This window comes from Poecilia formosa, unplaced genomic scaffold (assembly GCF_000485575.1).
Source record: "Poecilia formosa unplaced genomic scaffold, Poecilia_formosa-5.1.2 Scaffold413, whole genome shotgun sequence".
Taxonomy (NCBI): domain Eukaryota; kingdom Metazoa; phylum Chordata; class Actinopteri; order Cyprinodontiformes; family Poeciliidae; genus Poecilia; species Poecilia formosa.
The window spans coordinates 385,739-407,004 of NW_006800352.1; the positions used below are offsets into that span (position 1 = coordinate 385,739).

At 39.2% G+C, this 21,266-nt stretch overlaps 1 protein-coding gene across 5 annotated transcripts in view; it reads right to left on the bottom strand.

Moving 5' to 3' along the window:
• hdlbpa (high density lipoprotein binding protein a) overlaps positions 1 to 12,995 on the bottom strand; it is a 14,699-nt gene extending 1,704 nt beyond the window's left edge. Inside the window, exons 1-26 of one of the 5 annotated variants that reach the window (XM_007576674.2) lie at positions 12,895 to 12,995; positions 10,275 to 10,345; positions 8,670 to 8,785; positions 8,429 to 8,592; positions 7,390 to 7,605; positions 7,089 to 7,295; positions 6,799 to 7,014; positions 6,503 to 6,709; positions 6,307 to 6,414; positions 6,119 to 6,223; positions 5,737 to 5,815; positions 5,494 to 5,633; positions 5,311 to 5,415; positions 5,111 to 5,224; positions 4,354 to 4,440; positions 4,138 to 4,269; positions 3,839 to 4,057; positions 3,398 to 3,619; positions 2,555 to 2,773; positions 2,313 to 2,451; positions 2,052 to 2,200; positions 1,870 to 1,974; positions 1,659 to 1,793; positions 701 to 844; positions 426 to 605; positions 60 to 176 (exon numbers count right to left, since the gene is read on the bottom strand). In XM_007576674.2, the coding sequence (XP_007576736.1) occupies positions 60 to 176; positions 426 to 605; positions 701 to 844; positions 1,659 to 1,793; positions 1,870 to 1,974; positions 2,052 to 2,200; positions 2,313 to 2,451; positions 2,555 to 2,773; positions 3,398 to 3,619; positions 3,839 to 4,057; positions 4,138 to 4,269; positions 4,354 to 4,440; positions 5,111 to 5,224; positions 5,311 to 5,415; positions 5,494 to 5,633; positions 5,737 to 5,815; positions 6,119 to 6,223; positions 6,307 to 6,414; positions 6,503 to 6,709; positions 6,799 to 7,014; positions 7,089 to 7,295; positions 7,390 to 7,605; positions 8,429 to 8,592; positions 8,670 to 8,745 (3,585 nt within the window). In that variant the 5' untranslated portion in view covers positions 8,746 to 8,785; positions 10,275 to 10,345; positions 12,895 to 12,995. Of the gene's footprint in view, positions 1 to 59; positions 177 to 425; positions 606 to 700; positions 845 to 1,658; positions 1,794 to 1,869; positions 1,975 to 2,051; positions 2,204 to 2,312; positions 2,452 to 2,554; positions 2,774 to 3,397; positions 3,620 to 3,838; positions 4,058 to 4,137; positions 4,270 to 4,353; positions 4,441 to 5,110; positions 5,225 to 5,310; positions 5,416 to 5,493; positions 5,634 to 5,736; positions 5,816 to 6,118; positions 6,224 to 6,306; positions 6,415 to 6,502; positions 6,710 to 6,798; positions 7,015 to 7,088; positions 7,296 to 7,389; positions 7,606 to 8,428; positions 8,611 to 8,669; positions 8,786 to 10,274; positions 10,346 to 12,786; positions 12,806 to 12,894 lie in introns of those variants that run through there. The other 4 variants (XM_007576673.2, XM_016663313.1, XM_016663311.1 and 1 more) reach the window with 4 other exon arrangements.
• Between the last annotated feature and the right edge of the window lie 8,271 nt (positions 12,996 to 21,266).

Consider the following 21,266-nt stretch of genomic DNA (forward strand, 5'->3'; position numbering starts at 1 on the left):
CTCCTTAGCAAATTAACTTGTTCTGACAAACAAAAAAAAACACATTCAGAGGAGCTTACATATTCCTCTTCCAGGTTCAGGAGATGATCGATGGCTTCATCCACATGTTCAGGACGACCTATGACTGCCACAAGGTTTGGGTCTGCAGCGCCACTCTGTGGAAACCTGAGATCAATCTGAAAACATTGAAAAGTCATGATTTTAAAAAAAATTGACATTTTCAATAAAAACAAATCTGGCTAGAAATTTTCTTGAACATGTTTTTGACTTAAAAGCTCTGTGAATTTACACGTTTAGCTCTTGCCTTACCATGATTAAAAGTTTGTACATTTACACAAACATTTAAATGACATCAGGGAGGTTTTGGGTGAGTTCCTTGGTGCGTATTCTGGACAGGAGAACATTTCGGTTCTCCTGAAGCTCACCTTAAACTCATCCATGATCTTGCGGATGCCCTTGCCCCGAGCACCAATGATGCGGGCATGAACCCTGCTGTCCAGGGTGATGTTCTCGGAGATCATCTCCTCCAGCTCGTCCACTATAGCCTGGATAGCCTCCCGTGCAGCTATGGCATTCTGCTCGTACCCTGTAATCGTGATCTGATCCTTTGAAGAAGAAAAAAAAGATTTCTATTTTATAAAAGTGTATAAAAAAATAAAAATAAAAAAAAGAACTTTAAGCATTAGTTGCCATGCTATACCTGGTTTTCATCATTCTTCTCTGGGAACTGGATGTTCACATCATGCTCTGTGCGGATGTTTGTGATGATGGCACCCTTGCGGCCGATGATTTTTGGGTGATACTTTGGGTCCACAGTGATGGTCAGTTTGAAGCTCTTGAGTGCCTGCAGGTTCAGGAGAGATTTTTTGCACAAAACTTGTTTTATCGCCCGATTTCATGCGTTTGAAAGTTAATCTGAGACTTTTGTGCTGATGTGCATAACCTTTAAAAAGGTGACCTATTATGATTCCTTGAGCAGGTTAGGACAGGCCAAAACATGTTTAAATATTTTTTGTACCAATATTCTTGGATAACGAGATTTGAGTCTGATCAGTTCTGTGTATTAAGGTCATTTCACAATAAGCTGTTTTAGGGTTTATGTCACTTTAAATCCAAATAAGCTGCTGGCCACGTCCCTGAACTCACTGTTAGCTGCAAACAGATGCTCAATTATAAGACTCTGAAAAGCAGAAGTGAAGCCTCCTGCAAAACCAACAAGAATAAGAGCAAGTGGATTCTGTATGGCAAGTCAATAACAAAACACTTGTCTTTTCCAGTAGCCATTGTATGGACTATATAGCAGTAAAACTAGAAGACCAAATGTGCTGGAGCTCAGCTTGGGTTTGCTAAGTAACAGTGCAGTGCCTGTTATTTGTGACTTTACAATTGGCAGGTTTTTGAAACCGTTCATTTTCCAAGCATCAAAAAAATATGAATTCATTGTTTAAAAAAAAAAAAAACACACCAGCTTTTAGAAGCAGTAGAAACCAAATGGAAGTACAAAATTTGAATTTAGCATAAGAACATTAAATAACTTTAATGTTATTTCAGATAACATTAAAGTTCAAGTGCAGGACTAAGAAAATCATCCCAGTTTTGTGTTGCATCTTGTGAAAGAGGCTGAAGCAGAACAACTTTAAAGAATTAAAAATACAAACCCGATCTGCCTGCTCAGCCTGCAGCTCCTTGACGCGCTCGAAGAGGCCTTCTTTGGCACGGTCAAGGTGAGAGGCCAAGCCGGTGATGGCGATTTTATCAGACTGCTGGTCAGGAGGAGGCACTTGAATGTTTACCTGGAAGCACATTGAAGTCATGAGGAAGCTGCACTGAGCCCACACTGCATTTTAACCGATTTTTAAAGATGATTACCTCAAATTCATCCATCATCTTACGAATTCCACTTCCTTTTTGTCCAATAATGTATCGATGAAGCTCAAAAGGCACTTCCACCTCAATCGTGACGGGAACCAGGACCTGCAGAGAGGAGGACATGCTTAGATGTAGAAAAGCAACTGACTGAGTCCAAACTGAGGCGTGGTATCAGCTCTGACCTTCAGCGCTTCCACGGCAGCCTCACAGCGCTCTTTGCGACCAGAAATCAAAATCACGTCACACTTTTTGGGAGCGTTTGGGTCGACGGGTTCTTTCACTTCACCATTGGCCTCTCCGTTCTCCTGAACAGGAGCTTCTGCAGGAGGTGCTGCTAAACACACACATATACTTGCCATTAATCGTTTTGAGCCAAAAATGCTCCTTTTAGTTTAAAGTTTGGTCAGAAACAATGCAGAAACACAATGAAGGCTTGCTTTTACCTTGTGGGTCCTCACGCTCTGGAAACTTAATCTGCACGTTGTGATCTCTGGTGATCTGCTGAATCCGAGAGCCCTTGGGACCCATGATGGAACGGTGGAACTTTTGAGAGATCACACACTCGACGGTCACCTGAGCCTCCTGGGGGAGAAAAACAAACGAAAGAAAAATCAAGTAAAAATCTTAGAAGAAAGAAACAGGAAAGAACAAAAAAAAAAAAAAAAAAAAAAAAACCAACACTTACCAGGTCCTCAACAATCTCCTGCATGCGCTTCTTGGCTGCCTCCACACATTCTTTGGCTCCTTTGAGGGTGACCTTGTCGCTCTGGGAGCCGGTACGAGGGAAGCTCACCATGATGCCACCATACTCATCAGCAAGGTCCCTGAGGACTTGACCCCGGCGGGCCACAAAGTAGCGATGGTGCTTGGGGTCAACGTTCATCGTGTCCTCCACAATGTTGTCCTGAAACCACAAAGTGGACATCAGTATTTAGAAACCACAAGATATGCACTTTTATATTATGGATCAGGAATGGGCTGGTTAGTGATAAGTTTCCTATTACAACATTCCAGATGTTTAGGTTTGACACTTTAGGTATGTTTTGTGCCATTTGTTTGTTTTGTTTTTAAGTCAAGCCATTTTAGAAGTATAAATGAATCAGCTCATTTAAAACCATAAATGAGTTCAAAATGGCTACACATAAACAGAATAATCTGCACCTTTCACCCACTCAAATTTAAGACCATTATGAATGGAATTTAAGACCTACGTATCCACTGAAGTGTGCTATTGGCATTAAATTTGTTCTTACCCATAATAGATGCAAACAAGGCTAGCAAGGTAGCTGTTAACATACTCTAGCTAGCAAGAGTGTTAGTGAGTTACCAGTAGCCTCAAAAGTCAACAATCGCAGAACATAAAGATATTTGAGTGTGACTCAAACTTTTGCCTGACAAAAAAGTCCCACAAGAGGAAAAATAAATTACACCAGAGATATCAAGTAGGCCTCAAGGTTTTCCCATTGAACCCACATACCAGCCCATTCCTGTACAGGACTCCTATTTTTATTTTTTTTTAATGGCATACCAAACTCTTGATGAGCTCCTCCAGCTCCTTCTGGGCTGTCCGAACCGCCTCCTCAGTCCCAACCACAGTGATGAGCTCTTGGTCTTTGTCCTCAGAGGTGGGGAAAATGATTCTGGCACCGGTGCTGTCGCGGACCTTCCGGATGTTTCCGCCTCCTTTCCCGATGAGAAACTTGTGGTATTCTGGCTTTGCATGCAGCTCAGCAGTGAAACTCTTTATTTGCTGTGAAAGATGGTTTACCAAATTTTAAATTGAAAGTTCGGTAGGGCTTTTCAGAATAAATTTATGATAGTTGGCAGCCATGTTGAAGAGGTGGTAACCACCATAAAGTGTAAGTGGCTTTGTGGTGGACGGGTGCTAAACATCAATCCAACTGTATAATCACATGGCAAAATAAACTGCTTGCAAGTTTAGCAAAGAAGTTGAAAGGCTTGTACGAACCTTTTCCTCTGCTAGAGCAAGCAGTTGCTGCTTTGCTTTCTCCACCTCCTCCACTGGGCCTCTGATGGTGACTTTATCGATCCCTGAGCCCTCGGTGGGGAAGTGGATGTGCACGCCACCACACTCCTCCATGATGGATCGCACCAGGCGGCCCTTTGAACCAATCAGCAAGTTGTGCAACTTTGAGGGGATGGACACATCCATTTCTGTGATGTTGGCCTTATCGCAGAGAGACAAGAATTACTAAACTGTAGTTTTACCATCATGCAACCAGATGGACAGGGTTTAGCGAGTGTTACCAGTTCTTTCTGAATCGCCAAAATGCGGTTCCTTGCAGCTTCACAGTTTGCTTTCTTTCCCGTAATGACGATCATTTCAGAGTTGCTGTTTTCGGCAGGGAGGTCGATTTTGGTGTTCGTTTCCTCTCGGATCTACAGCATTAAAGATCTTCTTTAAGGCTTCTTCTTGGATTGATTGTGCAATACAGAAAGAAAAAAAAGTACAACATACAGCACCTTCTTGATGTTTGCTCCTCCTTTTCCAATTATGTTCCTATGAAACTGCTTGAAGATGGGGACGGACAGAGTCTGACTGTTCTCCACCTAAACCAGCAAAAATGAAAATGTGAACGCATTGTTACTGAAGGGATTCACCAACTCAAATTCCATTCACAAAAGTCTTAAATTTAAGACCTATATCTCCACAGAAATGTACAAACTTCGTCCAGCCAAGTGGAGCTGATTGCACTTACCCATAATTGATGCAAAAAGAGACGGCTAACAAGTGTATGTTAGTGAGGGACCGTTGGCCTCAACTGCCTTGTCACAGAACACAATAAAGTACTTTTGCCTGTCAGTTTGAGTTATTTGTTTTTCTGACAAAAGTCCCACAAGAGAAACAAACTGAATATACAAGATTAAATAGTCCTGCCAAGAGAAAATTTAAGACCTGTGACATTAGATCATAATCGGGGACCGCGTACTAAGGGGCAAAAATTTTTAGAAAAATTAAAATCAGTAAAATTAATAAATTTTAAGGCATTAATTTTAGATACATGCATGTAACCCTTGTGTTTAGAAATGGGGTCCAACCAACCCCACACATGTAAAACTTGTATCATTTACCACAGTCCTACGTTTGCCTCAGTCCTCGCACGCACAAGGGTTAATACTTTAAGGATGCACAGACACCCTGTGTTGCACCTCAAAATGTGTATCACAGTAGTAATAAAAGAGGGAAAAATTAATTTTAAAAAAAAAACTGACAGTTTACCATTTCAGCCACCATCTTCTGCATGAACTTGGAGCATTTTTCCACCTCGTTCCGAGGCCCTCTAAGTTGAACGATGTCGCTCTTCTGTGCTGGGTCGGGGAAATTGATGATGACCTGGAACAAACGTAACAGAACCGTTCACAGACCGCCAGCAGCTCCAGTACAGAGCAAATGCAAATCAATGAGGAGTTAGAACTGACCTCTGGAAATTTGTCCCGTACTTCCTTTATCTTCTCCCCTTTTTGCCCGATGATGGCTCTGTGTAAACGATGTTCGATGATCAAGTCCTTTGTACGCTCGTTCTCCTGCAAGCCCCACAAGTTATTGAGCAATGCAAGACTCTACGGTGAACTACATGTAGCCTCTTAGCGGTGTGTACCGACCATGCGTGACGCTAGCTCCAGCAGCTCCTTCTTGGCTTCCTGCACACCCTGGGGATCCCCCTCTATGCGGATCAGGTTGCTCTTCTCGTTGTCAGGGGGGATGCGGACTGTCACCTTGTGCAACTCTTTGATGCGGTTGACTAAAAGTTAAGTCAAAAAACACAAAAAACAGATCGTTTTTAAGTGCAACTTTTTTTTCTTTTTTTTTTTTTTTAAATGATGCAGTTTCAGGTGCACACTTACTGTTAACGCCTCCTTTTCCAATCAAGTGACGATGGAATTTGGGATCCACAGTGATCTCTGCATAGTCCATTCGACTTACCTGTTAAAAGGTAAAATTATAAATAAAAAATTTGATGTGTGCCTTTCATGTGTAGAAATGCACAATGAATGGCCTCTGACCAAAATCGGATGGTTTTCAACTTCATCAAGTCAAAGTCAAAAATCCTATCTTTCGCAGATGAGTGAATGCACCATTCTTATATGCTACCAAATTAGTTCATTCTTTGGTGTAGAAGTAGTCACAGAGAAGAAATCTTAAGTTTTTAGTATCAGCAGGTGAAAGATTTTCTTCATGTACAGAAGATGACTCATTTGCTAGACTTCAGTGAAAAGGAATCCTCACCAAATCCGTAACAATGGCTTGAATCTGACTCTGCACCATCTGCACGTCTTTGGTTGGTCCTTCCAAAGTGATTTTATCTTCTCCCTCGGTGAACTCAATGTGCACCTGAACACAAATGGTAACATCAATTCATTTAGGATTAATAAACAGTCAGACCTCAAACTTCTTCCAGTCTAGACGACACCCACCTTGGGCATCTGTTGGGTGATCTTAGCCAAGTTCTGTCCCTTTTTGCCAATGATGAAACGATGAAGCCAAGAAGGAGCTGAAACCGAGGAAACAGTATAACTGTTTGCCTGAAAACAGAAACAAAAAGTTAGTTTTCCCTCCAGCTCTCATGCCCTCGGGTCAGCACTTCCACTCGTCATCAGAAAGCGCCTGTACCTTGGCGTACACTTCGGTGAGGGCCTGCCCCAGGCGGTCAGGCTCCCCACGAAGGATGACTGTTTCTGAGCTGTTGTCTGAAGGTGGGATCTCAACCGAGACGCCAGTTCTATCCAGAATCTCCTGCAGGGTGTTTCCCTTGGGGCCGACAACATATTTGTGCTGAGACTTCTTCACCTCCACCGCAATCGTGGTCGTACTCTTCTTCTGCAGGAGATACAAAGACCAGCTGTTTGTACTTTTTGACAGGAACTAAACATTGTTTTATACAATCTGATTGTTTGGTGCCCCCTCACCTTCTCCTCATGGATCTTCTTGATCAAAGTCACAGCAAGGGCCACCTGCTCCTTTTCCCCAGTGATGACAATCTCATTCTTATTCACGCTTGGAGGGGGGACATTAATGCGAGCACCAGTTTCCTGCATCATCTCTCCGACTATCTTATTGTAGGCACCGGTGATAAAGGGATGGTACACCTTATCAATGTTCACCCTCTCCACAGCACGCTTATCCTATTAAAAAAAATGAATAGGAAAAGTTAAAAATGGCAAAACTGGGAAATAAAAATGAATGTGGAAATGCTTACCTGCTCAGCAGAGATCAACAGGATCTCATGCTTTGCCTTTTCCAGACCCTCCTTGGTACCAGAGATCTTGATCTGGTTGCTGGGGTCGTCGGGTCGTGGGATCTGGATCTTAGTGGCAGTCTTGAGCTCTAGCTCCTGAAGCTTCTCCCCGTTTTTGCCGATGACAAAGCGATGGTGTTCCTTTGGGATAGCGACAGTCGCTGAAGCCTGGGAAAAAAAACAAACAAAAAAAAAAAAACATTTCAGTCATCTTTGTCGCAGACAATAAATGTTGACCAATAGAAATTCCAAAGCCTTGTACTTGAGTCTGCAGTCGGGACACGATCTCCTTGCGGGCCTTCATCACAGCATCCAGCTTCCCAGACACCATGATGGAGAGACCCTGGTCTTTAGCTAAGGAGAGTTCCAGGTGGGCTCCGGTCTTATGCATGATGTCCACACAGACCTTCGCTTGCTCCCCTTCCCCAAACTGGTTAATGTCCTTGTACTTGCGCTCCTCCAGCGGCACATGGAAAACCTGAGGCGTATAAAAATAAAAATAAGATAAACTTATAGATATTGTACTGAATTCATTAATGGGTGCCACAATGCCTACAGTGAAACCCAATTAATTTCATTTTTTTAAGCATACAAAAGTCATAAGACAGAACTTTGTGTTGCATTTCTGGCATGCCTGTAAATCTGATGTACGAGCTACATTAACCTTTAATCAAGTCCCACCACTAAAACCAGGGTAAAATTTAAGACTCAGTGCTTTAATGCTACATTGAATTAAATTTAAAAACACAAAAAAACATTACATCTATAGAATGTTCAGAGGATGCTGCTGCATTACAATCAAGCACAGCAAAAACTGACATTTCTGGGGTCCGCTTATGGCTCTTGGCAGCAGCTTTGTGCTTCCCATTCTGCATGTGGCCCTCTGTAGACTTAACCTCATTAATGCCAAGTTCTTAGCAAGAAGCAACGTAATATTTTATGGCTTAGTAACAGAAGTGATTTAGGGGTGAAGATGAACATCGTCCAGCCAACTGGCAAAGTTTGACTTACTTGACAGATGCCAAAAAAAAAGAGCTAGCTAGGGTACATTAGCAGCTAGTTATCAGTACCTTAAGACACAGAACACAAGGAAGATGTCTGCATATGAAACTTTTACCTGCAAATATTGCATATATCAAAATATACAAAATTAAATAGTCATACCATGCCAAAATGTAAGACTTGTGATTAATGCATTTAAAGCCAACTTGCATTTAAGGAAACTCTGTAAAATTCTTATAAATTTGAGCAAAAGGAGACACAGGGCCACATGTTAAGTTAAAGTAGTAGTATTGGTGCACCTGGGTGATAATGGAGGATTTGAGAGGCCGAATCTTTGATGTCCAGGCATTGGCAGTTTCCTGCGTCCCCTCAGGCGTGGCCGCTTTCTCAGGGAGAGGTGGGAAGGCATCCTTGTAGGTAGGAAGTTCCTCCTCATCTTCTCCAGCACTGGGGCCTCCAGCAGCTGGAGGGGAGGGTGAAACTACTCCAATTACAAAGACATAAAGCCATAAAAGTACATAAATGGTCAGAAACACTCACCACCACTTTGCTCTGGCAGAAGCCCACTGCGGTGCTCGATGAAGCTTTCCTGCGTAAGTACAGCGACTGAGCTCATGGTTAAGATCCCACGTCAAACACAGAGTCCGAGTGTGCCACTAGAAACAAAGCGCATGGTTTAGTACAGTTACAACCACAATGCAGCTAATGAGTAAAGGTTAAAGTGACACAAGTTATAATTTGCTCACTTTTTGGAACGTGGTAGAGTTCAGAAAAACAGGTGTTAGGTGAGCCGCATGTTATTATAATTTTAATTTTGGCTCAATTACAGTCATACAGGTCAGGAAATGTTGAAGCTCAAGAACTAAATATGTTTTTTTTTTAAATTAAATAAAAGTCACATGATCATGAGCAAGCTTATTCTAGCTGAACTTTGGCTTTCCCTTTATCTAATCTACTTTTATCACAGAAAACCCATGTTCCAGAGATCACGATCACCTTTATTAGCAATGCCAAATGCAGTCCACAATCTCTCCGTCTCTTCAAACGGCACTATTCAAAGAATTATAGTAGGGTGATGGCTAAGAGGATTTCACTCTGTGACCTCTCTCTATGTCCACAATGCAAGAGATTAAAGTCCAGGAGCGGTCCGTGTCTTAGATCTTTGAGCCAACTGTTCAGTTTCAAGAGCAAAACTCAGGAGTCCTCACCTCCACCTCTCAGCTTTGTTGAATTTTATGCATTAAGCTCCAACAGCAGTCCTCATTACTGAGAGAATACAGTTTCTTGGAAAAAGGATACACACCTAGTTTCAATTTCATCATGTTTAAAACAAAACCTCAATATAGCCAGGGGAGTCTCTAGTTTGAGTGTTTTGGTCAAGAAACTCTTGCCAACAAAGAAAAGAATGAATAATAATAGGGTGGCTTTTCCTCCAAGAAAAGCAGAAAACGGATATAAAAGCATGAACAATTTGAGTGCGTTACAATAGAAATGGTAAATCTGTATAGAGAACAGCTGTTCCAAACTGAGGCAGCAACAACCCATTCGTTCAACCAGAGGTTTTAATAACCACTGAAGTCATAATCTAAAAAGTTGGCTGTAATAATCTACGTTCACATCATGAATTTATGACCACACTCTTCTGCTTTAAAGGTGGGAACATAAGAAATGTGCTGGTGTCAGTCCTGTCCACGTGTGTGTGCAGGTCTGTCTATGAGGCGTGCCGTGTGCTCAAAATATGTGAACCATGTGGAAGTCCTGGCCACCTGACTGCACAGGTGTCTTCACGTCTCCTCTTTCCGCCAACCTAGTTCCATAAGAATGCCACTAGAGACTAAAAAGGCTAAATGATCATAAACATAAAGATGTGCAATGAAAGGAATAGATCTTTTAGAAATATCCTCCTCAAACCCCCATTTACTATTGGTCCAAGTTTATCCTACCTTTATAACCTTTTGCTGCTTCAGCATAGTAAACTGAAACTGACTGCACTGTTTTATAACTGGGGTGAAATTGGAAAGCGCATTATCGACTTTGAGCCCATCTTCTGTATACAACTGGACTGACTCAACATTTGTTATGAAAAACTAAAGATGTATTCCATATAAATGACTAAAAAACGCTGCGTGTGTGCAAACAACTTACCAGCTAAATGGTCAGTTACCAGATAATCCGTCCTGTAAAATGCAAGTTCCCGTCAGCCTGCCAGCTTTTACCTGTTTAAGAAACAAAGAGGAGGAAGGTAAGGACTCCAAAAGGAATTATTCCCGTCTATGAAAAACTTTAAGCTTTAAATTCCTGTACTGCTTTATTGGTAAACAAGCAGATCTGCAATAAATATACCAGCTAATGACTCTTCAATGATAAATCAGACAAACCGATTATTGTTTTCCTGAAGCAAACCCTACAAATGATTCTGGTCTAGTCAAGTTACAACCTAAAAACTGAACATTTTGGAGACTTTCCCACAAAAAGCAGTATGAACCAACATCAGAGTCTTTATAGGATTTGGGGGAAAAGTAGTAAACTTGCATTTAAACAGCTTTTTACACACATGCAACATTGACCGTTTAAGATGGGTTTAGTTGTCATTGATAACTTAATTATGACTTGTATGAAGTGCAAAACGAGTGATATTTTTTTTAATTGAATTTTATTGTGCTTGTGTGTTTAAGACTATAATTTGTGCTTAAGTATTGTGAATAATGTCTCCCAATAACACCTTGTCATATTTTCACATTTCCTGATAACTTTTTTTTTTTTAATACAAACACACAGTAGGTCGTTGGGGGGACCGCCCTGACATCCCTTCTGTTGGGTTTAGCGAGTTTTCTGGGGAAAACTCTGGCATGATTTGTTCTGATTGAACCACAGAAGAATCTCAGGAGCGATGTGGATTAGACTCGAGGTAAAAATATTTGAAAAACAGTAAACTGGGCAGTGCTGTGCTCTACCACCGCACAAGAGTTTACTTAATGTGCAGCATGCTATGCTTTTTTTGTCCAATGGACCTTATCCAGTGAGAAGTTTCACTAGTTTTCTTACGGTGGCTCATTAACATAAGAGTCAAACCTTTTTAGTCAACAGTGTAATTCCTAGGTCATGAGTGACATGGTGAAGCTTTTGACTAAACATTGGGGAAGGGAAACGTCTTTGCACTCCTGCAGCCAAAACATGACTTCTAGTTTGGCAGGTTACCTATTATGGGTTCCATCTTTGTACCAATTAGTGGCTATGCTCCCAAAAGAAAGTAAAGAGGGGAAGGGAAAAAAAAAGGTAGTGTATATAAAAGTTAGCTTTTTAAAAATTCACACAAAAAAACAACAAAAAAAAACAAATCTATAGTGTTCAGTGTCTGTAATGACACTGAACTCTGTAGTGTTCAGTGTTGTCATTACATAATAGTGGATTGGATCCATTTGTCTTGAAAATAGACTAATGAGTTTCAAGTTTAAAATAAATACAGAAAAAAAGAAAAAGAACTGTTGATAGGACAGCACATGCTTTGGTGGGACTAGTAAAATCTGATTCAGACAACTCACGCTTTCAAAGTATAATTATTCTGAACACCGAACAGATGGAAAATCTAAAATATAACATCCATCAAACCAAACTTTGACATTGCTTAATATAGACCGAAGATTATAAATTACCTCAGAATCATATGCATAAAAAATAAAATAAATAAAATCCATGTATACCATCATACATGAATTTTGCCATCCAATTTTTTTTTTCTGAATTAGGTTTTGAATTCTACTTCTGAAATATATTCATTTGAGAATTTAGCCAACATAATTTTATGAAGCTTAAAATACAGTACAGTGATGCCAAGGAGAAAAGATATGCAACACGCCAGGTATTTATTAAAGAGCCACTAATAAGTCAGTGTCTTGTTGCTCTGTACTCCACGTTAACTTGCATTAATATTTCCTACAGCCTGCCAACGTTCGAGCCTCGATAACATTATAGTCTAAATCCCAGCTTATAGACTTAAGAAGGCAGCTAACAGGATATCATGTTAACTAGCTGACAGCTGCCAACGACACTTTACAGCACAGTTAATGCTAGGTACCTTCATATCGGCTAACCTTGCCTAGCCGATAAAACGTAAAGTCTGCCTGACAAAAACTAATAATGTCAAACGAGGACACGATAGATAACATTAGATACTCGGGCCATTGAGTAGAGGTGTGAGAGCCACAAGGACAAATACAAAATAACTGAATATTAGCCCAGAAACCACAGCTTGTTAGCAAACTTGCTAAAAACTTTGACTGCGGCGTGTACGACTGTGACACGTAGCCCTTCGGCTAATAGGTAGCCTTAACTTAGCATGCCTCACTCTCACTTGGAAAACACAACTTAAGTCTGTGTGTTTTACAGTTGGTGACATTAGAATGTCAGCTAATTAAAAGCTAAAAACTTTACAATAATCCCAACTGTACATTTCGACAGTGACCGTGACGTTTTATGCGGGTTATCCAACATTAGTACACTCAATAAAAGTACAAGTCCAACTATAGCCTAGCTAGCGAGCTAACGTTAGCGTCCATAACGTTCGACTAGCGAGCTAAGTCCACGTAGGCACACAGCTGAGAGAGGGTTGAAATGACACGGAGTCAGGCCAGAACATAGTGTAATATGTGGAGCTTACCCCTTAACTGGCCAAAGGACAAGTACCGCGGTGGTTTATTAGTGGTCAGTAGAAGTCGCGGATGTCAGGAATACAGAGGTATAGGACTGAAAACAAGCGAGTACTTACTTCTTTTATGTGTTCGTCTGCCCTGAAGGTGCAGGAGCTGAGCTGAAATTCCACTGGCGAGAAGGTGGGAGTGAAGCCTGACGGATATATAGAGGTCTCCGCCACCAATCATGTCCTAAAACGTCACGTCCAAGAGTCCGGTTACAAAGAACTTATTTCCATTCCCCTCAAACATTGTGATTAGTGTTGTACTTTTTTCTTTCTTTTTCTTTCTTTTTTTTTTTTTAGAAAATTAAACATTAGAGTGAGGCACCATTTGTAGTGGACAATGAATTAACTTACAATATAATCAAGAAATTAACTTTTTGTATTATTTTAAGTTACATATAATATTGACTGTACAGTAAGTGCAAAGGAAATAAACAAATAAAGCAAGTAAAGAAGCAGAGAAAATAAAGTTTATAACTTTTTTATCATTGAATTGCATGGATATGAAGAAGAGACATGTTAAGATAACAGCTCAAAAATGCTGAGTTTTTGCTTTAAATTAATCTTCTAAATATTTTTCTTTGCAATTTTTTTAAAAATATACTTATTATTCAGTAAAAATCCTTAGATATCAGCCTTTTCTTTCTCTTTCTTATTACAACATCAAACTTTAAGAGTCATGGCAGGTCACGCTTAGTAAACTACTTCCTTCTTTTTTACGCCTTCCGTTTTTATTTGTGTGACATCAAGGCAGCCTGAAACCATGCATCATTGCAGGTCTCTTCTTCCTTGTGTCACAAATCATCCCAGACAGCCATCTTCATCCCAGTTACAGTCTCTTCATCACCACTGAAGTCATTCACTTTCAACAACTCCACTCTTAAATGTCCATGACTTTGACTCAGATTGTAAGTAATTAATAATCTCACATAAATTGATGACTAAGCCAATTCTGTTTGGTTCTTTGGTACACTCAGTACAACTTCTTATTTTGTGTACATTATTTTTTGGGGAAAAAACATGCCAAGGATTATTTTTTTACAAAATCCCTGGTGGCACAAAAATTGGCGATTATTACGCAATCCCATTTTTGCCATTAGGACAGCACTTTTTTTTTTCTTGTAATATTTCACAAGGTTGGAACATACAATGAGACGACTCCAGAGTCTATGGATGGATGGATGGATGGATGGATGGATGGATGGATGGATGGATGGATGGATGGATGGATGGATGGATGGATGGATGGGGTAGGACATCAGGACGTTAGGATGAGAAACAGACCCACAGCATCACAGAACCTCCAACATTTACACCTGAGGCGGTTTTAGCTGACAAACTCCATGTTGGTCTCATGTAAGCAAATAAAACAGTTTCAGGTGAAACGCCCAGTGGAGCGAGGCAACCTGCAAACATTTGATGTTGTGAGAAAGAGTCTGTTTCCTGGCAGGCCTCTCAAATAAACAGGTTAGATGTAGCTAGCAAGCTGCTATAGAAACTTGGTGAAGCCAACATGCAGTTTTCGGTGAGTTTGAAATTCCTTTTACCTCCTTTACCATCCTTCCTTTTTATTCTTTCACATAGTGGTAAGATAAAGTTAGGTCCTCATCCATTGCTCTTGGTCACAGTTCTAATTGGCTTAGGACAATTTGAAGAAGATAAGAACTTATCACTTATTTTTTAAGTTATTGAATATAGTGTAGAATAACACATATTTACTTTATGCCGTGTTCTGTTGTCTTTCCCATTTTGAAATGTCTGTGATAGAGGTGAGCCACCATGCAACATCATATAATAATAATAATAATAATAATAATAATAATAATAATAATAATAATAATAACCCTTTTCAGGAGGGATCTGGCAAGATTGCCTCACCATTTACATTTAAGTATCAATATTTACATTCAACCAGAAAAATATATGTCATTTCAATAGTTCAAATTCAAAAATATTTTATTGATTCCAAAGGAAAATTGAATTGAATATTATAGAATAATAATAACAATAAATAATAATAAAAAAAATTAAATTTATATCTCCCATCAGAGACATTGCCCAAGGAAACAGGCATTCATGTATCACTAATTAGAAGTTTCAAATTCAATTCAAAGTCAACAAATACTTTATTTATCACAAAGGCAAATGAAATTTTGTGATGACTCATATCATCCATGGAGTAGTAATAGCTAGTCTTGAAGCAAATCTGTAGACGCCTCTGACTGAAGTTAGCTAATTTTCTGGGTAGCAGAGATGACGTTCTACAGTGACATGTCCTGTTACATGCTCAGTTACCGGCGAGCATTGCTACTCCACCTCGTTTACTTCTGCCACTCCTCTATAAATCTCTGTCTGGTTGTGTAGTTGGAAGCTGGACAGAGAGGTGTTGGAGTCGGGGATATGATCCTTGTCCATTCTGATCAATGGAGGAGATGGTGTGAACTTCTTCTTTCTCTCTCTCCTATTTGGTCCTGCTCTGCATCAGTGAAGTCACCTTTTCCAACTCGTCTGGGATTTCCCACCATGCCTCACCGTACACAGGATGTTCCTTTTGTCATGTAAATTTAATGTGCAATTTAGTTTTCTACTGGTAAGTTTATATTTGCATCTTTTAGAATTCAAAGTAATACATTTTTTTTCTATAAACGTTTGTTATGGTGTCCAACTACCACAGGGCTTTATCAGCAGCTGCCAAATGGTATGAAAATGAAGCTAACTGCTCCTTCCAACCTGAGATTGTATTAAAATCATATTAAAATGCGTCCAGCTTGGAATAAAAACACTATTCTAAACTACACAAGAGGTACGGAAAACAATTTGAGTAAAAATTTATTTTGGAAAAACAGATGCAGCAGATGAAATAATGGTAGACCGCTCACAAGAAAGAAACTGCAGCAGCATTTTCTCTTGTGAATCAGAACAGAAAGTATTCAAAGTAACATCTGGATGACCACAGAAGGCTTTTGGAGCTAATGAAACGGACAGAATAAGTTAAGAAACTGAAACTGAAATTTGGCTGCTCAGTGCACTATCCATCCATCCATCCATTTTCTGAACACCCTTGTCCCTCAGTGGGGTCGGGAGGGGTGCTGGTGCCTATCTCCAGCTAACGTTCCGGGCGAGAGGCGGGGTACATCCTGGACAGGTTGCCAGTCTGTCGCAGTGCTCAGTGCACTAGAGCAAGCAAAATTAAAAACACGTTTAAGAAAATGTTTCAGAAATAACCTTTTCTTAGGGGTAATAGACATTTATTGTATAATTTATCATGATAAATGATATGATAAATTTATCGCGATAAATTTCTTTTCATGTAAGAATTTTGATTTATCACTGACGTGATAAATTCCAGTTAATAGTGTTTTTTTTCTTTTTTTTTAAAAGTCCACATTGTCAGGATTATTATTTTTGCTATTTTCTCCACTGTGTTGCTAAACTATGTGAAGTTTAGTGATACAAATCACTTCTTTAAGCATATTACAAATTGGAATGTTTTTCAAGAGCAATGTTTTTGTTTATGGGGCTACGATTGCTGTGTCATGCAGTCACAGCCATACAGCTACCTTTAAAAAAATAATATAAATAATATAATGGTGGTAACATGACAAAATGTGAAATCGCTTATAGTGTAGGAATACTTTCTTACTGTTATCTTTACTGGGGGGGGTTTAAGCCTTTTCTTCTGTATTACAGTTTGCTTTCTGAAACTGCTATCAATTGTTCAATCCTGGGAAGGCAGGTGGGATTTTTTTTTTTTTAGCACTGAGGCGCATGGATAATATTCCTGTTCATATTGCCATCATGATGTGGTAAACAGAGAATAATATAAATGAACAACAATATACTTCTTATTATTTCCACCACTTTCACTCCGTATTAAGTTGTAATCTGTACAATACATAAAGGAGCCGTGGCCGACTGCCTCATGTTATTACAGAACCATGTATCACGACTAACTTGATTAAATACAGACACTGTGAGGAGGTCCTGGACTCACTGAGGATAATGACTACAGATCAAAAGATAGCCTGAAAACGGCCAACTCAATCGACCTTGACTCTATCAATACGCTCTCTGGTGGCCGTCTTTGTTTTGATAATTATCCACTAAAAACATCTAGATATTTGAAAACTAAAACTAGGAAATGAGTGAAACATTTTGTCAGAAATAAAAACGAGGATAGAAAAAGTATGTGAGTACACTGCCAGACAGCTTAATGAGAGATGAAGTGTTTGATCATTTTTAAAGATGACAAGACAAAGGCAGGGGTTGGTTAAAAACAGAGACAGGGACCTGCATCTCAAACAGACACACAGCTCTGCTGCTGACCTGGCACTTTCAATGCATGCTGGGACTTCACTCCATGACCATCTGAATAAAATAGCAGATCTAAAACCTTAAATGAGAGTCTGTAATTGTGGTTATTTAAGGATTTGGTAGAACAAAAGGAGAGCACCATGATAAGTATTTTTTACACTTACAAATTCAGACCCTGATCAACAAACTGAGCTGTCAGGTTAGAAAGGAGGGAAACAAACAAAACACTCTAGAAAGGTTCACCCAGAGTTAGCCTTTCTAACATTCAAGCTCTAGGGTCTGCATCCAAAAACCACCAAGGTTCTCAGAAAAACAACAACAGCAAAGAAAAAGACAACAGGACCCAAACCATGCACAAAAACACCGCTTGAGGGACAGAAAGACACCCAAACCGGAGGGGACAGCCCAGTTGAGAAACATGGCTTCAGATGTAGAGAAGCTAATTCCTATTCTAGCTGCTTCACCCTAAGTAGTTAGACTTGTTCTGCTCAATGGTAAAGGTAATGGGTCAAAGATGTCAATAAGATTAACCTAATCAGCCAGAATCAAAGATCCTGAGGTCCCAAAGCAGAAAGCTTTCTCTTCATAACTTAATATCCTGTCTCCGAATATCTTAAACAGGATCAGTGACAAACACCATGCCAGTGTCCAAACCGGTAAGGGAACGGGAATGACATCATTGGATAAAAGCAACCCCATAATACAGCAATACCTCCCACAAAATAGCTACAGGAACATTGCTATTGGTCTTTTAAGGTCCATAAAGCACATGACCATGTTGGACTGGCTTCTCATCATCCTCTTGACCATGGTCAGGACCTCTGTGGTGTTCTGGTCAGGTCTGTTTCTGGCCAGTCATGTACAGTACAGTAAGACCAAGGTCACTGAACCAGCTCTTGGTACCTTTGGCAATGTTAGCATGTACCATGTCCTGCTGGGAAGTGAATTCGGCATTGTTATAGCATTTGTCAGAATAAAGAAGTGTTCTAAAATGGTCTGCAAGATGGCTGCACTGACTGTGGACCTCAGGAAACCCAGAGACATGACACTCTGGGTTTCCTGACAGAGAAAACTTCACTCTGGACCTCAAGCAACATTGATTCTGAGCCTCTCCACTGTTCTTCCAGACTCTGGAACCTTGACTTCCAAATCAAAAGCAAACTTTACTTTCAGAAAAGAAGACTTTGGACCACTGAGCAACACTCCAGTGTCTGTTTCAGGAGAACCTTGGCATGAGAAATGTCATTTGTCTGTGTGTAGTGGCTCTTGATGCTTGAATGGGTTTTGCTTGGCACTTCTCACAAGGCTGTGGTTATCCCTGTCCCTGGTGCAACATTTCACACCACGATTTCTCTTGTCATTTAATTTTCTGTGAATGTGCTTGGATACAACATTTACCTTTGTGACTTACTCTCACTGGGAAGGCAGCAGTCTTCCCCATGGTTGTAGAGTTTACTGACCCAGACTGAAACACTTTTTAAAGGCAAAGGAAACCTTTGCAGGTGTGTTGAGTGAGTCAACTGAGAGTGTGACACCATGAGTTTACAATATTTAACTTTTTCACAATACCCAAATTTTCTGAGACATTGTATGGTAAATTTCCATTGCATGTAATCCATAATCACCATAGATAAAAGAAATAAAGGCGTTGAAATACTTCACTTTGTCTACAAGCAGTCTACATAATGAATGAGTTTCACTTTCTTGAACAAAGGATAAAAAATGTTGAACTTTTTCTCAGTATTATTAATTGTATCCATATTTATTGTACTGCTCTCCTGTCCTCTTCTACTGCCACGTATTTTAGATTTTGTTTGTCAGGTTTTCACAACAGAGGTGACCTCTCGGCATCCTTCTTCTGCACAGTTCTTAGCCAATTCCGAGCTGATGGCACTGCTTATTATCGTCTGATTTAAAAGGAAGTAAACACAACATTTCTTTTATCCGCTGCTTTAAGTTACTTTGACCTGTCCCTCTGCCTACAAAGCTCAAGGTTTTCTATTTCTTTGTGTGCTTCAGAGCCCTTTTAAAGCCTTTGTCTGGGAGGACAAATCTTGCCAATGCAGTCTGACCTGGTGCTATGTTTATTTATGCAACATAACACAACCATCCGTACACTTTTGTTGGAAACGGTCCGTAATTTGAATTTTTTTTTTTTTCATAAGAAGCCATAGATTAAAAAAACCCCAATTAATTATTTGATTTTTATTTAAAATGACAAATTGTGAAAATCAAATGTGATTCATTGTTTTATTTTGTTTTATACAAGCAAACGGATAAGTTGCATTTGATTTAATTTTATTTTCATATTTAAAATATAAAAAGCAACAGGTTTTTGGCATCAAAAATATTAGATATTAGAACTGGAACTCACTTAAAAATATTGAGCATGTCAATTGCAGGATCTTTAATTAGTCATATATGTAGTCATACCAATCATAATCGTCTTTATTTAATCATATATATTAATAATATACAGTAATTATATATAATCAAAAACTGTATATATTGACAAAATAAATAAGATTTTATTTGAAAACCCCTTTTTGATTTGAATTAATTGAATAAATATACATATGAGCTCCACAACAATAATATTTATTATGTTTAATCTATTATTTTGGTTATCAAAGTATATGTAATTGGGCTCAATTGCCTATAACATATCTCTGTAAGATGTATAAATGAAAAGTCTCTTAGAGAGGCTTAAGTAAATAAATATACTACAGCACCTGTCACAGATTGAAAAACCACAAAGTGTTTTACAATAAAAACAGGAACAAAATAAAAGCACAGAAGACTAAACCAATTTCATATTATACAGAAAAAAATAATTCTGCAGTAAACTATTTACAATCCAGTCTGAATAAATGGGTCTTCAGCCGTTTCAGAACTGACACAGTGCAGAGATGGAGGCAACACATTCCACAACCCGAGGGGTTACTCCAAAGCAGTAATCCCCCATCTTCCTGGAAGCATTAACATCCTTTGTTAATGCCAGAAGAACTGTAGGGTTCTAAAACGTTCCAGACATAGGCTGGGGCTTGACCAAGCACAGCTCTAGGAAAGGTCTAAAATTTGAAAATAAATTCTAAAATAATACCAACAGTTAATGTAGAGAGATTAAAACAGCAGTAATGTGCTGTCTCCTTTGTGTGTCAGGTTTTACAGCGCTCTGTAGTGACTGGAGATGGTTGAGATGATTCTCATTCAAACACATAAGAAGGCTGTTGAGATAATAAAGATGAGAGGAAACAAAAGCACAAATTATCATAGAATTTCAAAGTTTAGAAATGTTTTTTTTTAACTGAAAAATGTCATTTCAATGCTAATTCATTTATTTATTTGCAAGGATGTTGCAGAATTAAAGATAACACGATAGTTTTAAAGGTTTAGATGGACCACATACCGACATATTCAATAAATTAGAATATACGTCCCAATGAGTCTGGTTTGTCAGATTAAAAGTACCCTTTGAAAATAACAACCTTTGTGCAGGTATTCAGCAAAGTTTTCACTAAGCACACATTTCTGTTTTAAAAAAATACTGTTTACATTGACCTGACGCAATCTTCTAATCTTAAATGTATTGTCATTAGCAGTTAGCAGAAAATCATCATAACTAGGAGAAATATAGGCGTTAAAACATCTGTTTGTCTAATTAGCCATTATAACGTGTTTCACTTGGTGATAGAGAGACTGAAATAAATTGACTTTTCAATAATTTTCTAATTTGTTGAATGGGTCAGTATATCAGTCTACAAACTATTTATTCGACCATCATGCATTGTGGCTTTAGGGGGCGCTGTTTCTCCTCTATACATTGACTGTCCCCTGAACTGGAAAACTGACACTCATATTGAGGGATCTGAGAAGCTAAGGTTTTTATAAACCAAAGAGACACAACAACATATAACTGAAGTTAAAAAATAGGAACATATTCTACATTCAAATAGATCTGTAGACCATTTTAATACTTCACATGTTGGTGGTGGATAATATTTACAAAAAATAGAATCAACTCTGTACACAGACAAACTAATCAAACAAACCTGCTGCTTTTTCACATTCCTGTTTGAGAGAAGTCCATGTGTTCAGAGGAAACAGCGCCTCCTTGCTTCACATACACA